The sequence below is a fragment of the Heterodontus francisci genome, chromosome 43 (genome assembly GCF_036365525.1).
Source record: "Heterodontus francisci isolate sHetFra1 chromosome 43, sHetFra1.hap1, whole genome shotgun sequence".
NCBI classification, from domain to species: Eukaryota; Metazoa; Chordata; class Chondrichthyes; order Heterodontiformes; family Heterodontidae; genus Heterodontus; species Heterodontus francisci.
In genome coordinates, this window is record NC_090413.1 from 21,216,367 (window position 1) to 21,231,256 (window position 14,890).

Sequence of the window (14,890 nt, forward strand, 5' to 3'; positions counted from 1 at the left end):
TTGCCAATATAACTGTACTAAGATGCTGTATCAGAAAGAATTATCTTTGGGCTTTTTTGTTTAAAAAGAAATTGAGCTTTGATGGGCTGTCATATGTAAGTTTGGATAATGAGCTTCAGAAGGATGTATGTGGTGGAGATGGAATGTCTTGGGGGTGGGGGGGGGAGGGTTTGGGGGAGGGGTGGAAGTGAGTGAGAGAGAGAGCGTGTCATGTGTTTAATCCTGGTTTGATTTAGCATTTAAAAAAACACTTGCAGTTACCTAGTGCATTGGACATCCTTCTGAGATCCCAAGTGCCTCACATTTACTTGCAGCTTACTTCTGAAGTGCGGTTGCTGTTAATTGGGTAAAGGCAACAACCTATTTGTGGACAGCGAGATCGCAAAGACAGTTAATCTATTTTGGCAATGCTGGTTGAAGGATGAATGTAGGTCTGAGCACCAGGAGAGCTCCCTGCTCCTCTTCAGATAGCGGCACAGTGGCGCAGTGGTTAGCACTGCAGCCTCACAGCTCCAGGGACCCGGGTTCGATTCCGGGTACTGCCTGTGTGGAGTTTGCAAGTTCTCCCTGTGTCTGCGTGGGTTTTCTCCGGGTGCTTCGGTTTCCTCCCACAAGCCAAAAGACTTGCAGGTTGATAGGTAAATTGGCCATTATAAATTGTCACTAGTATAGGTAGGTGGTAGGGAAATATAGGGACAGGTGGGGATGTTTGGTAGGAATATGGGATTCGTGTAGGATTAGTATAAATGGGTGGTTGATGTTCGGCACAGACTTGGTGGGCCGAAGGGCCTGTTTCAGTGCTGTATCTCTAATCTAATCATATAAATGGGTGGTTGATGTTCGGCACAGACTTGGTGGGCCGAAGGGCCTGTTTCAGTGCTGTATCTCTAATCTAATAGTGACGTGGGGTCCTTTACATCCACCTTAACGCGCCTTTGAAAAGGTGTAAGGAACATGATAAAACATGAGGGGAGGTGGTGGCATCGTGGTAATGTCACTGGACTAGTAATCATTCCAGAGCCCGGGCTAATGCCCTGGTGATATGGGTTCGTAAAAACCCATGTGGTTCACTAATGTCCTTTTAGGGAAGGAAATCTGTCCTTACCTGGTCTGGCCTACATGTGACTCCAGACCCACAACAATGTGGTTGCCTCAGTTCAAGGGCAATTCGGGGTGGGCAATAAATGCTGACGTCCACGTCCCATGGACGATTTAAAAAAAAAAAAAAGCAAAGTCAAAGGAGCATTGCTGTACCTACGTGAAGATGTCAAAAGCGGGTAACTCTTCTATTGCCGAACAGCGACATCACTTGACTTCGGTCAAACAAAACTCACCAAATAAAAAATGAAGTGTGCTTGATCTCTTCTGTTTCGACAGCAAACACTGGCAGAACTACAGAAGCAGAAGGATATCTGGGAAGCACAGGTTGAATCACTGAAAGCTGTAAAGGAAGCCGCAGAGAAGCCCGAACAGGCGGCAAAAGAAATTCATAAGAAAGCGTGGGATGGTAATATATCCTAGTTACTATGTTTTTGATGGCTTTCACAAATGAATGTGATTAAGAAAATTCTATTAATGGTAATTAATAAGTTGTAGATTGATTAAGTAATGCGGAGCGTGGTGTTGGACTGTTGTAACCTGCAGAAAAATTAGACCCGCAAAATATGATTGATCAAAGTTTGCCCTGCCACTTTCCTCCGCACCTTCTCCTCACCCCCCCCCCCCCCACCACCCACCACCCAAACCCGGCCACCTTTTGCTCTCCCAGTCTTCTCTTCCTTCCTTTCATGATGTATGGCTGCACAGTCAGACTCCAGTATCTCAGTTATCCACATCATTTATATTGTGTAACTGTCCTCCACTCGCTGCATTTTCCTGCAGGAATAACCCTGCTTTTATTGGGAGACATTGCTGTTGTTTTGAGTGCAGTGCACTCTTGCTAAAGTAGCACTTCCTGTAACTTTTCTGTCGCAATTTGCTGTCACTCTTAATCATACTGAGATTTATTATAATTGGACCCAGGAGTATTCAGATCTAACCAGGTTTCTTCCACTTATCTGTGCTTTGCTAATTCTTCTTCATGAACACATGGTCCTCCTAGCAGTAAGTCTCAGAATCACTTTTAAATGCAAGTTGCACTGAAAAGCGCCGGCCCTCAAATTCTACAATTTACTTTTATGCGAATGATCAATATTTAAGCCCATCAACAAATCCAGCTTAGATCGGTAAAATATTTCCACATGCTTGAATTTAATTTTCAGTGCTGACCGTATTCTTAGCGAGTTATTCATCATTTCGTAAGGTTCCAGTTATACAGAATTGCTAATTCTTCAGTAGTGGGGTAACACACCAGTAGTGTGACATATTTATTCTTGAGATTGACCTTTTCAGCTCCATCACCATGGCAATTCTTTTATAGAGTTTTGTTTCCCCGTGAGCAATGCCACAAGCTATCGCACTATTAGGAACATGGAAGCAGGAGAAGGCCATTCAGCCCATTCAGCCTGCTCTGACACTCCATTAGATCATGGCCGATCATCTACCTCGACACCACTTTTCTGCACTATCCCCATATCCCTTGATATCATTGTTATCCAGAAATCTTTTGATTTCTGATCGAATTTAGACATGTTGGCCCGGATACTAAGACTAATAGTGCTCACCGTTATTCAGGAGTAAATCAGACAGCAACTTCCAGCAAACCTCACATGCATAGTTAAACACAGAAGCGAGGAAGTTGCTGCTGAGTTACCCTGCTTCTCCAAAGGCTTCGGTATCTCTGCGAGCAACTTGGCGTTGAAATACCTGGAATGCTGTTAAGTTAGGGTACCTGCATGATAAATTGAATTTTTAACAGCGTGATCAGTCTTAACTGCTGCCAAACAGCCTCTCTGGCTCTGAAAATTAAAGTATGGAATCTCATTCCTTCAGACTTTAATTATTGTTGGAAATCTTTTAAGAAATTTAAATTGTTTTAACTTTTTCTTCTTTCTCATTTTTCTCTCAAACCCATCTATCTTTCACTTTGCTCTCTGTACATGATTTGCTCTTGAATTAACTATTTTAACTCTCACTTCTTGATCTGTACTTTGCATGCCTCAGTAAGGATTCTTCAGTCTGATTTAGTTAAGGAGGCACACTGCTGCATGCCCTGTTCACACAGGGTCCCAGATTCCCTGTAGAGCGTGCCATGCTGATTTTGATTTCTAATTACTCGAGTGTAAATGTAATGAATGGCTGGTGCTGTTCGTTCGCTGCTGCTTGCAAAATCTAGGCCATGTTTTTATATCAGTACCACAAAGCACTGCTTGGAGCTTTTTGTTTGTTAAGTAGCTCAGCAACACCTCACACAGGAACTGTTCAGCTTTGCCGCCTAATGAAACACTGTCTTCCTATTTGATAGATTACAGGATTAAGAACCATGTTTTTGAGCATTCTCAATCTTTCTACACATGTTAAAGTCAAGACTGAAGTTTGATATTTAATATATATTATACCATATGGTTTTACTTTTGTAAAATCTGAACAATTCCATTTGCAGTGAATAGAAACACAAAAATGCAAGTGGGAAAACTATAAACGCGTGGAGTGTAGTAGTTTTAAACTAATGGATCTTCTTCCTTTCTCGCCCAGAGATGTTAGCTATTGCAGCGATATAGAATCATAGAATGCTACAGTACAGGAGGGGGCTATTCGGCCCTTTGGGACTGCACCAACTCTTTCAAAGAGCAGTTCAGTTAGTCCCACACTTCCATGCTCCTTTCCCATATCCCAGGAAATTTGTTTGTTATCCAAGTATTTATCCAGTTCCCTTCTGGAGGCTTCTTTTGAATCTGTCTCACCACTCCAAATCCTAACCACCTGCTGTGTTTAAGAAAAGACTTCCTCATGTTACTTCTTGTTCTTTTGCCAATCACCTTAAAATCTGTGCCCTCTGGTTATTGACCCTTCAGCCATTGCAAACAATTTCTCTATTGACTCTAGCTAAACTCCTTCATGGTTTTTTTTGAACGACTCTCTTTGCTTTCTCTGCTCTAAGGAGAACAACCCCAGCTTCTCCAGTACAATCCTGTGGCGGCTGGTAGCCCTCCAGCCGCTTTTCCCAAGCAGCTATTTTTCTTCCGTAATGCTCGGCAGGATATATGACAATAGGAGTGCATTTGCGTGAAACTTTCCTTGCTTCGCATACGTACACAGACACTTGGCAGCGGGGGTCAGTGAGTAGCAATCTGATGTAGATAATTTCTGTCCCTTTCCTAGCCTGAATCACTATCAGTTGTCGCACCTCAACTATTGCCTTCGTTGAGATTAGGTAACTTGCCACCAATGTTCCAGCTAAGCTGTGTATGTGCATGGCCGTGCAGGCCTTAGTCTGTTAAATCCACGGGTGTGAAAAAAATTTAAAGGCACCGCACATTGAAATTGTTGGCTACGCAAAACAACAAAATTTTAAAGGGAACACTGCTCACCACAGACCAGGAATTGAACCATAACGTTCTTCTAGTCTGTCTGACTTAGTACATTAGGTGCTGCCTTTATCCACAGGGCATTGAGGGAGTAAAATCCTTTTTACTATGTGACTTAAAGGGCCCAGTATGCTGTGGTGTTTGCATACAAATTGAGAATGCAGCCAATTTTTTTTTTAACTAAGCAAAATATAAATATTCCCTGCAATTTCTCAGTAGTGTCCTGTCTCTGCTTTCCTTGCTGGGGAATTTTGAGCACAAGTTGTAACCTTCATCTTCCTTCCGTCTGGAATATAATGCAGCACTAAGTATGTGCAAAAATATCTACTGCTGCTCCAGAATTGTTGGTGTTGTGAGCATCTGGTTCATTGTTAACGTTCAACAGTTTGTGAACCTCCTTCTCTCTCTGGTTCACTACGACATGCTTCGAGTAAGCAAGGGACACTTGATGGTGGAGTGCAAGCAATGGATTTTATTGATATCTGGTATAGCTGGTCAGGGTATACAGAGAGAATGGCTCTCTGTTTCTAGTTCTATCTTTTGAGCCTGCATTGAAAACCATGCTCCTTTAAATGCTGTATTTTGCCTACATCTAAGCTGTGTGTCACAGATAAGACCTCATTATGTATCTGTTCCTGAAACCTTTGAAAACAATCGTAGTTGTTTACTTCAAAGATACTTTTCTCTTAAGTCTTCCTGACTGTTGCTCTCAAATCCTTCGAAGGATAGTGTTTATTAACTGTTACCTGTCTAAGCTGTACTTAACTTCCTCTGTTTACTACACTAGCCTCTAAAGTTATGCTTTAATCGTCCATGGCTGATGTCTTTCCACTCATTTATTTCCTTACACAAGCATTTACAAAGTGTTGCAAGGTATTTACAGCACAGGAACAGGTTATTCAGCCAAAAGCTCCATGCTGGTGTTTTTTGCTCCACATGAGCCTCTTCCCATCTTTCAGCTAACCTTGTCAACATATACATCTCTTCATTTCTCCCTCATCTGCTCATAGATAATACTGAGACATCAGAAGCAGAAGACAGGCTATGCTTTCTCCTGTGGCATTCCAAAGCTACCTTGGTTATATTAGAAAGCCTCTTGTTCCAAGATACAAGGAAGTTCAACTATCATCCGTTAACTCTTAAGGACGTCCAGCATTAAACTTTATTTATTGGGTTTTCTTCCCAATTCCTTTCCTCCTTTGCTTAAGACATAAATGTTTTCTGGGGTAGGGTTCCAGTGATTATCCCATAGTATCTTTCCCAAGTAATAGCCGCCTGGATCTCAATGGTGAGTCTTAGAAGTCTGTTTGACTGTGGAGGACTTCATAACTAATCCCAATCCTATCATGATTCAAGCATTGTCTCAGTCGCAGTCGCTGAACGGCCGCCAGGACTGGCCTTTTTTATTTGCCTGCGTTTCAGACCTGGTGCACAGTTGTCACAATTCGACTGCTGTTGTCACATTTGCAGTCAACCAACTCGCCGTAGACTGAGAATTGAATCTGGGACCTTCCTGGTTTGTCTGCCAATGTTGCTCCTTGGTAGGTTTACTGAGCCACTGGGGGAGCTGTCAGCTGAATTTACTTACTAGATATGTTTTGTGTCTATCCACATGGTGGTGCTAAACTCCACTATATGCCCTTTTGATAAAATATTACCATTCAAACTATTACCTTTGCTCTTTTTATCTGTGATAAAAGTCAGTGTGTTTGTGAACTTGGCTAGTAAATAAAGTCGCCTCTATCTTCACAGGATATATAGTAAATGAGTTCATTTCAGTTGCATAATCTTGTGGCTTACTGCTTATCTTTAGAGCTGGCGTCCAGCTCAGTCCTGTTATCTGTGTGAGTGAGATGTAAATGCCTTCTGCAGTCTTGCAGATAAAAGCTGCTTGGGCATAGTTTTTTCAAAGTACCTCAACACCCAACAGCAGAATAATATTATTCCTCTTTGATTTAAAAAACTGTGGACACATCAGTAAAGTGTGTTAGTTTGCCAGCAAGTAGCATACTGCATGGAAGGTTAGGGAGCAAGTATTAGACATCTCTCCAGGTTTCATACCTGGCGAGTTCCCAATGTCGAGCAAGTGGAGTGCTGGAAAGTGCTCGGAGTGAAGAATTAGGTGTTTGCAATGCAGCCCTTGTTGTATGAGGGTACTGGAGGAGTCCTGGAAGCCCCTTCTTTGTCCACTTTACTGAGTAATGGTGCAAAACAAATGTATTTTTTATTTTTATTTAGAGATACAGCACTGAAACAGGCCCTTCGGCCCACCGAGTCTGTGCGGACCAACAACCACCCATTTATACTAATCCTACATTAATCCTACATTAATCCCATATTCTCTACCACATCCCCACCATTCTCCCAGCATCTGCCTACACTAGGGGCAATTTACAATGGCCAATTTACTTGTCAACCTGCAAGTCTTTGGCTGTGGGAGGAAACCGGAGCACCCGGCGGAAACCCACGCAGTCACAGGGAGAACTTGCAAACTTCACACAGGCAGTACCCAGAACTGAACCAGGGTCACTGGAGCTGTGAGGCTGCGGTGCTAACCACTGCGCCACTGTGCTGCAAAGGTGGGAATGAGACGGGATTGTTCGACAGAGAGCCGGTATGGGCTCGATGGGCCAAATGGCCTCCTTCGCTGCTGTAATGACTTTATGACCAGCTTACAGTCTTGAAGCAATGATTCTGCAAGGAAAGAAAATAATGAGGGTCGCATGTGCATGTTCATGTCAAACGTATTACTTTGTGTAGCCGCAAATCAGAAATTTCACTGCCATGAGCCCTTTGATTTTGTATAATATAGAAAGTACCTGAAAAGACACAGGTTTTGATAACATTGAGGTTTAAAGTTTAACAGGGTCCCACACAAATGAATCTTCTTGCTAGGTCTCATGTTCTATTTGTCTTCTCTTTCTCGTACTCTTTTTCTTCTCTCTCTTACTCTTTTTTTTCTCTCTTTCTCTTACTCTTTTTTCTCACTTTCTCTTTGTCTCTGTTGCGCTCTTTATTATTTGCAGTTTCTCTGTTGACCTCCCCTCAGCTGTGTAGATAGCCTGTAAACAGCTAGTCATTTCTTGCTGATTGAGCAGCTCTGGTACTCCTTTAACTACAACTGAGGAGGGATATCGCTTGGTTGGTGAAGTTCATTCCTACAGTTGAGCAGTGCCAAGTTACTGCTGTTTAGTCTTTGTTACGATAGACCTTTACAAAACTGAGCGACTGATTTCCATTTGAATTAGTGAGAGAATGCCTGGAAATCACTGTCACCGGTGAGAGGTTCTCTTTACTCATCAAATAAAAGGTACCTCCAATCCTCGCGTGCCACTAGTGCTCTAGAAAATGAAGAGCAGCTTGCCGGCCAATAAATAATTCATACGAGCAAATTATTTTTAACTTGCGTGAACTGTCACTCTACTATGCACGGGAGGATGGGATTCCGTAATGTGGTGTGGCATGCTTGTGTTGCGTGCATAATAAATACCTGACCAAACTGTGCTTGCAGTGTAATTGAGGGGGCCGGGGGTTTCAACAACAATAACAACTTATTTTTATATCGTGCCTTTAACGTAATAAAACGTCCCAAGGCACTTCACGGGAGCATTATAAAATAAAATATGACACCTTCATGTTTCAGATGACATCCTAAGCAGCAGGAGTGAAGGTTGAGCGGTTTTAAAGTCAGCATCTAAACCAAGATTATAATATGGCCTTGAACTCCCTCCGATCTGTGTGCTTTTCTTTGTAGTATTCTCCCATTCAATTTTGTAGTTTTCTTTTTGTATTAGCCACATCTGCCACCATGCTGCACGTCCTTGATGTGGGAATGTTCGGTAAAGAGCATTAATGCCTTCTGATGTTGACAAAAGACTTAATTTAGGTTTATTCTCTGACAGCTTACCCAGGTTTTTTTTATTCCATACTGTGCCACAATATTTTGACCTTGCGAGCAGCAAACAATCAAGAAGATGCGACAGAAAAAAAAACAATAGCGAAGCTTGTACTTAATAAAATAAAATAGCAGGATACAGGTGGCCTTGACGTACAATGTAAATGCTTATATTTGTGAGGCTTGGCCACATACTCCCAAATTTGCATTAGGTCGCTCTTAATACACATTTTCTTTTGACAGAGGTCCAAGCTGCACGCAAGTTAGAGAAAGAGAAAGCCAAGGCTGCTGAAACCTTCAAGGAACTGGATGACAATGAAGATGGCCTGTGAGTTTATCAGCTTGTGTTCTGACTGCCTTTCTACAGCTTTTTTTTTATATAAGTCAGCTCGAATGCACGAGTCACTCCCATGCCCCTCATTGAGCTCGTGGTGCTGATTACTGATCATCTTCCTTGATTCTCCCAAAGTTTCTACCTTGAATGACATGTGCTCAAAATAGCAGCAGTGTTTATTCCTGCTTCTGCATAACCTTTTTGAGCAAGCTCACCCATCAAAGCTGTCCTGGTCTACGTCAGTGGTACTTCGACTTGCTTAGAATCCCTCAGCATTTTGAGCAAGCTTTAAAATTATGGCCTGATAGATTTTTTTTTTCTCTCTCTTTCTCACTTATCCTTTGAATAAATTGCAGGTGGTTCAACTCCCTTGGTTGTGTTAATTCATGGGATGTGGGTGATGCTGCCAGAGCCCAGCATTTATTGCCCATTAGGCCATGGTGTGCTGAAGGTACATTCACAGTACTGTTGGGGAGTTCCAGGATTTTGACCCTATGACGCTGAAGGGACGGCGATATATTTCCAAGTCAGCATGGTGTGTGACTTGGAGGGGAAGTGGCAGATGATGGCGTTCCCATGCGCCTGCTGCCCTTGTCCTTCTAGGTGGTAGAGGTCGCGAGTCTGGGCGGTGCTGTCGAAAGTGTCAAATGTTCGACTGTGAAGAACAAGCTGAAGGGACGTATTTCACTGTATCGCAGGTTGCTATTTTCTCAGTTGACCAGAAGGTAAAACTGAGAGTATTCTTCGGGAAAAGTTTGCAGTCCCATCTATTAAAGTGATTAACGTTTGGGCAAGAGGTTGGAATCGAAAAAAGAATGTGAAATTCAAGAAGAGAAATAAAATACAAAGCTTTTTCTTCTATTTGCAGTATTCTTCCCCTATTAGAGGGTGAGGTTCGTATGCAAGATTGAAGGCTATAATCCTATTGGATCAAATTAATTTCGGAGTGCAATTTGGATTTTTTTTTTTGGCCTGGATTCCAACCCAGCTCATGTTTAGTTTAGAAGTTACTTGCTGCGGTCCTCCAACTTACGACACCAGTGGTCTTTTGAGCATTGTTTTCAAGACTAGTTTCCTCTGTAAAGAAAAGGAATAATGGGATGGAATTTTTGTTTCTCATTTCAGTGTTTCGTTATATGAAATTCAGACTCATGCAGAGTTAGATGGCGATGGAGACGGTGTAGTATCTGAGCAAGAAGCCCAGGTACGGCAGAAATTATGTTTGTAGTTCTACTATAGCTCAATCCTCTATGTCCTTTCATGCTATCGTTCTTCAGTTCAGTCATAGAGAGAAGGTGAAGGGGGCGAATCTGGACTGGGTGAGTCTTCATTGCCATGGCTAGTGATACCCTCTGTTGGCTAACAGCATCCTTTGCTGTTTGGGATCAGTCTTCTGATTCTTTTGTTCCCTTGCTTCTCCTTTCATAACCAACCGTGTAGGATTAACAAAAATGACTTGGGAGAAAAAAAAAGCCTTAATTTTATTTGTGGAAGCTGGGCCTGCCAAGGAGGACTAAAGCCCTCTTTCACTAGAATTGCTAAGCTGGTATGCATCAGATAGCTTTTTGCCCCTCTCTGCTGCAGAATTCTTCCACGGCTGGCCTTTTTTTCCCCCTTTTCTCTCATTTTCTTTTACACTGTTCCTCGTGTGTGCACTTTTGCTTGCTCTCTCCCAATGCCCCCACCCTGCGAATGTAGGCCTCCCAGGCCACACTACAGCAACCATACGATAAACAAAACTGAGAACCGTGGAGAGACCAACTGCATTATTGGCTGGTGAGTATAGTTGCGTGTTGTTGGCAGCCCGACCTCTGAGTGCTGAATTTCCTTTTCCTCCCGCAGCTTTCAAAATACGCATGGTTTCCGCTTGTTATTTCTGCGAAAATGACTTCGTAAATTTTTAATGCTATGCCCTGAAAAATGGAATTCAAGAAATACAGAGAACTGCAGGGTGCCTTGCGTTTTTGCAGACATCTCCAAAGAATGGGCAGGATCAAAATTTTCTAAATTGTAACGTTAACATGGCCGAGCTTGAATTCTGGGGAAAATAAAGCAAAGTGGATGTTAACAGAGGTGAACAGTGCTTCTCGTGGTTATTAAGTATCTAACCAGGTATCAACTGAAAATATGTGAATCCTTTTCCTACAGAGTCTGTTGGGAGGTGTCAGTCAGGTTGACGTTAGCAACTTCCAGGAGACTGTCTGGGCAGGTATCCAGGACAAGTACAAGTCTGAGGTTGGTGGATTTCATTTGAATACAAATTATAGCTGTCTATTAAATCTGCTATGTATGTGGTACACACGTTATGCTTTCTTGTTGGGTTGTGGTCCTCTGGATGCTGATTGCCCTCGGGTACCTCACTCAAATGGCTGTTTGACCACCTAGGCTGATAGTTGTCAGAGTTCGGAAGCTGTTTGGACGTGGAGTGCTTCATAGTCATGCCTGTTCTGTCCCCATTCTGACACCGAGACATATTGGGGGTCACTGGACAGCATTAGGGAATGGGAATTCTGCTGCATTTTCTCTTTCCTAACATAGATACTAAGGCCAGTTACAATGCCCTGGCTGTTAGCTCTGCTGATATCAGCAAACCCAGAGAGTCAAACTCAGGATGTTCTGCCTTATGTGGTTTAAACTTGCACTGGCAGGTGCCCTTACCTACTACGCTATCGGAGGAATTGGCCGTTAAAAAAAAATTTGTTTCGTAGATCTGCATTTTGACCGCATTGTCGGTACCTCGCTGAACCAAAGGCTTTCTATTCAGATCATCTTTATCTTTGTTTTGACAGGCAGTAATTGAAAACCCGATTCCCCCAGAGATTCCTGTGGACGACGGAGCAGATAGCCAGTCAAAGTTGCAGCACGAAGAATGGAGGAAGGATGACCATGATGAGGATGATGATGATGGTGGTGGTGAGGAGCATGATGACGATGAGGAAGAGGAGGAGGAAGATGATGGAGGCGAAGAAGATTATAAGGTAATGGAAGGAAAGCAGTGTAGTTGCTGCTTTGCACAGCAGGATTTAAATGCTAAAAATTGGACATATTTAATTGACTTGAGAATGTTACACAGTATGAGGCCCAAAACAGCGGAGGATAGCTGTTCTTTGTGTGAGACAATGGTCCACCTAGAGCTAGTTTACCACCAGCATTTAAGAGCTGTACACTCACTCTTTCAATCAGCAAGCACTGACTGTAACCATAGCAGCTGCCTTGCAATGACTGCCCCTAAGCATTTGCACTTGTCGACAGTAGAGGAAAAAAGAACACCCACTGGTGTTGCGCAACAGATCCAGAAAAAGAAAACTGTATTTTCTCCTCCACTATTAGCTAAATGGCAACTGATAGAATCATAAAATGATACACTGCAGAAGGAGGCCATTCAGCCCATCGTGCCTATGCAGCTCTTTGAAAGATCTATCCAGTTCATCCTCCTGCTTTTTCCCCATAATCCTATAAATATTTTCCTTTTCAAGTAGTTATCCAATTCCCTTTTGAAAGCTACTGCTGAATCTGCTTCCACCACCCTTTCAGGCCGTGCATTCCAACTTGCTGTCTCAAAAAAAAAGTTCATGTTGCCGCTGGTTCTTCGGTCAATCGCCTTAACTGTGTATCGTCTGGTCACTGATCCTTCTGACCCTGAAAACCTTCTCTCCTGATTTACTCGATCAAATCCGTTCATGATTTTGAATGCCTATCAAATCTCATGTTAACCTGCTCTGCTCTAAGGAGAACAATCCCAGCTTATCTCAGCTTTCCATATAGGTGAAGTTTCTCATTCTTGGTACCATTTACGTAAGCACCTTCTAGGTTCAGAGAAGGTTCGCTAGGCTGATTCCTGGGATGAAGGAGTTTGTATTATGAGGAAAGGTTGAGCAGATTGAGCCTATACTCATTGGAGTTTAGACGAACGAGAGGTGATTTTATTGAAGCATATAAGACTCTGAGGGGGATCGACAGGGTAGATGCTGAGAGGTTTCCTATTGTGGGGAATCTAGACCTCTGGGGCACAGTTTCAAAATAAGGGGTCTCCCTTTCAAGACCGAGATGAGGAATTTCTTCTCTGAGGGTTGCTAGCCTGTGGAATTCTCTTCCCAGAGAGCAGGGGAGGCTGGGTCATTGAATATATTCAAGGCTGAGTCAGAATGATTTTTTGAACTACAAGGGAGTCGAGAGTTATGGGGGGGCAGGCAGGAAAGTGGAGTTAAGGCCACAATCAGATCAGACATGATCTTATTGAATGGTGGAGCAGGCTCGAAGGGCCGAATAGCTGCCTTTTGCTCTTGTTGTTGTATCACCTCTCCTCATACTTCCTACTAAAAATGTAGCGCCTCACACTTCTCTGTGTTACATTTAATATGCCATGTGTCTGCCCTGTTTCAGCAGTCTGTGTCCTTCTGAAGTCTGTAAACAATCCTCATTGTTTCCGAGTATTGTGCTATCTGAAAAGTGTATACCAAGACCTGTTCAGTAATGTATTACGAAAAAGAGCTGTGGTCCTAACATCAAACCCTGGAGTTCCAGTACTGTATAATTCTCACCAGTCTTAAGAACAGCCATTCACTGCCTGCCTTTGCTTTATGTTCCTTAGCCAATTTGGTTTCCAAACTGCTACTGTTCATTTAATCCCATGATCTTTAATTTTGCTAACAAGTCTCATACCTGGTACTTTTGTAAGTCCATGCATATAACATGAACCACGCTACCCTCCATTAATATATCAAAGAATTTGATCAAGTTAGTCAAACACGATTCGCTTTTAACAAATCGGTGTTGGCTTTCATTTATTAGCCCACAATTGTCAATTAATTTTGTCCTGGATCGGTGTCTCTAAATATCTCCCTACTACCAACATTAGGCTGATTGGCCTGTAATTGCCAAGTTTATCCCTCTCCCCTTTTAACAGCAGTGTAACATATGCAATCCTCCAGTATTCTGGCACCACTGTCATATCTAATGAGGACTGGAAGATTATGGCCAGACTCTCCACAATTTCCACCCTTCCTTTCCTTGGTGACCTAGGATGCACCACATCCTGACTGTGTGACTTTTTTTCTACTTTGAGTACCTCCTCTATTTTTATCCTGTCCAATATCACTGCTACCTCCTCCTTTGTCTCTGCACTGGCAGCAAGCCTCCTCTTCTCTCGTGAAGACAGATGCAAAGTGCTAATTTATTACCTCAGCCATGTCCTCTGCAGTGATCGTGGTAGTGGACTGTTTCTAAGCTCGAGCCCGTTGACCGAATACTGCACAAGTGTTCTCTTTCGGTCTGTCTTTCTCTGATCGGCATCCTGGAGTGCTAACCTAGGGAAATGCAAATTCCAGCCTTCCTTCTCCCCAGAGGTACATTCTTATCCTGTAGTGTTGCTGCTATACTCGGAGCCCAGCAGCATTGTTGTACGGTGAATACCAGCATTGGATACTCCCCATTCCATTGCCCTGCCTGTCCCACCCCTGCCCTGACAGTCTGGAGAGAAAATAGAACTTTTGGTCACTTCAAAAAGAAAAGTGCTCCCATGTCACTCCACATTCCCAGGAGCCTGGAATGATTCACCCTGCCTGTGAGGAATCTCCCACTTTCTTGCACACCTGTCAATTTGTGTTGGGAGGATTCAGAAATAAAAATGGTGTTTGTTCCTACTTTAAGCTCAGTGCTTGTGCAGTGCTCGGCTTGGGAAGCTCGCTGACTGCAGTATTGATTGACAAAGCTGAAAATTCTGAGTATTTTCATGCCTCCCCTCAAACCCAACTGCGTGAGTGATGGAGTGGGTTCTCTCTTATAAATCTCAATCTTCTAATTAGCCAATTCATTGTGATATTGTTACAGTTCAATGTGAATTGAAAAATCTCTTCTGAATTCACTCCCAGTCAGTAATTCGGTTTTATATAATAATTCAAATGAGTGCCCGAGGCTGCTCTTTTGAAAAGAAAAAAAAAATACCAGCTACTTGGATGTCGATGGGAATTTTCACCACATCTGTTGTGTTTAGTTTTGTCAACTGAAAATGGAACATGATCCCTCTTTGCCCACGTCATTCCCTGCTTGTGATTCTTTTTGAAGCCCCCCCACCCAAGGTCAAATTTATCAAATTTGCGGCAGCTTTAAGTGCCTTTTGTGCAGTAACCTTTGCCGCTGTCAAAAAAAAAAATTGCATTTCAACTGTGAACTCTTGCCGTGTATCCAGTCTCCTCT

At 42.8% G+C, this 14,890-nt stretch overlaps 1 protein-coding gene across 2 annotated transcripts in view; it reads left to right on the forward strand.

The window, feature by feature from the left end:
* The window catches only part of prkcsh (PRKCSH beta subunit of glucosidase II), a 77,685-nt gene that overhangs the window by 20,796 nt on the left and 41,999 nt on the right, over window positions 1–14,890 (forward strand). For both annotated transcript variants that reach the window (XM_068021127.1, XM_068021128.1), the window contains 5 exons: window positions 1,378–1,507; window positions 8,605–8,689; window positions 9,821–9,899; window positions 10,844–10,930; window positions 11,485–11,673. In XM_068021127.1, coding sequence (XP_067877228.1) covers window positions 1,378–1,507; window positions 8,605–8,689; window positions 9,821–9,899; window positions 10,844–10,930; window positions 11,485–11,673 — 570 coding nt within the window. The remainder of the gene's footprint in view (window positions 1–1,377; window positions 1,508–8,604; window positions 8,690–9,820; window positions 9,900–10,843; window positions 10,931–11,484; window positions 11,674–14,890) is intronic.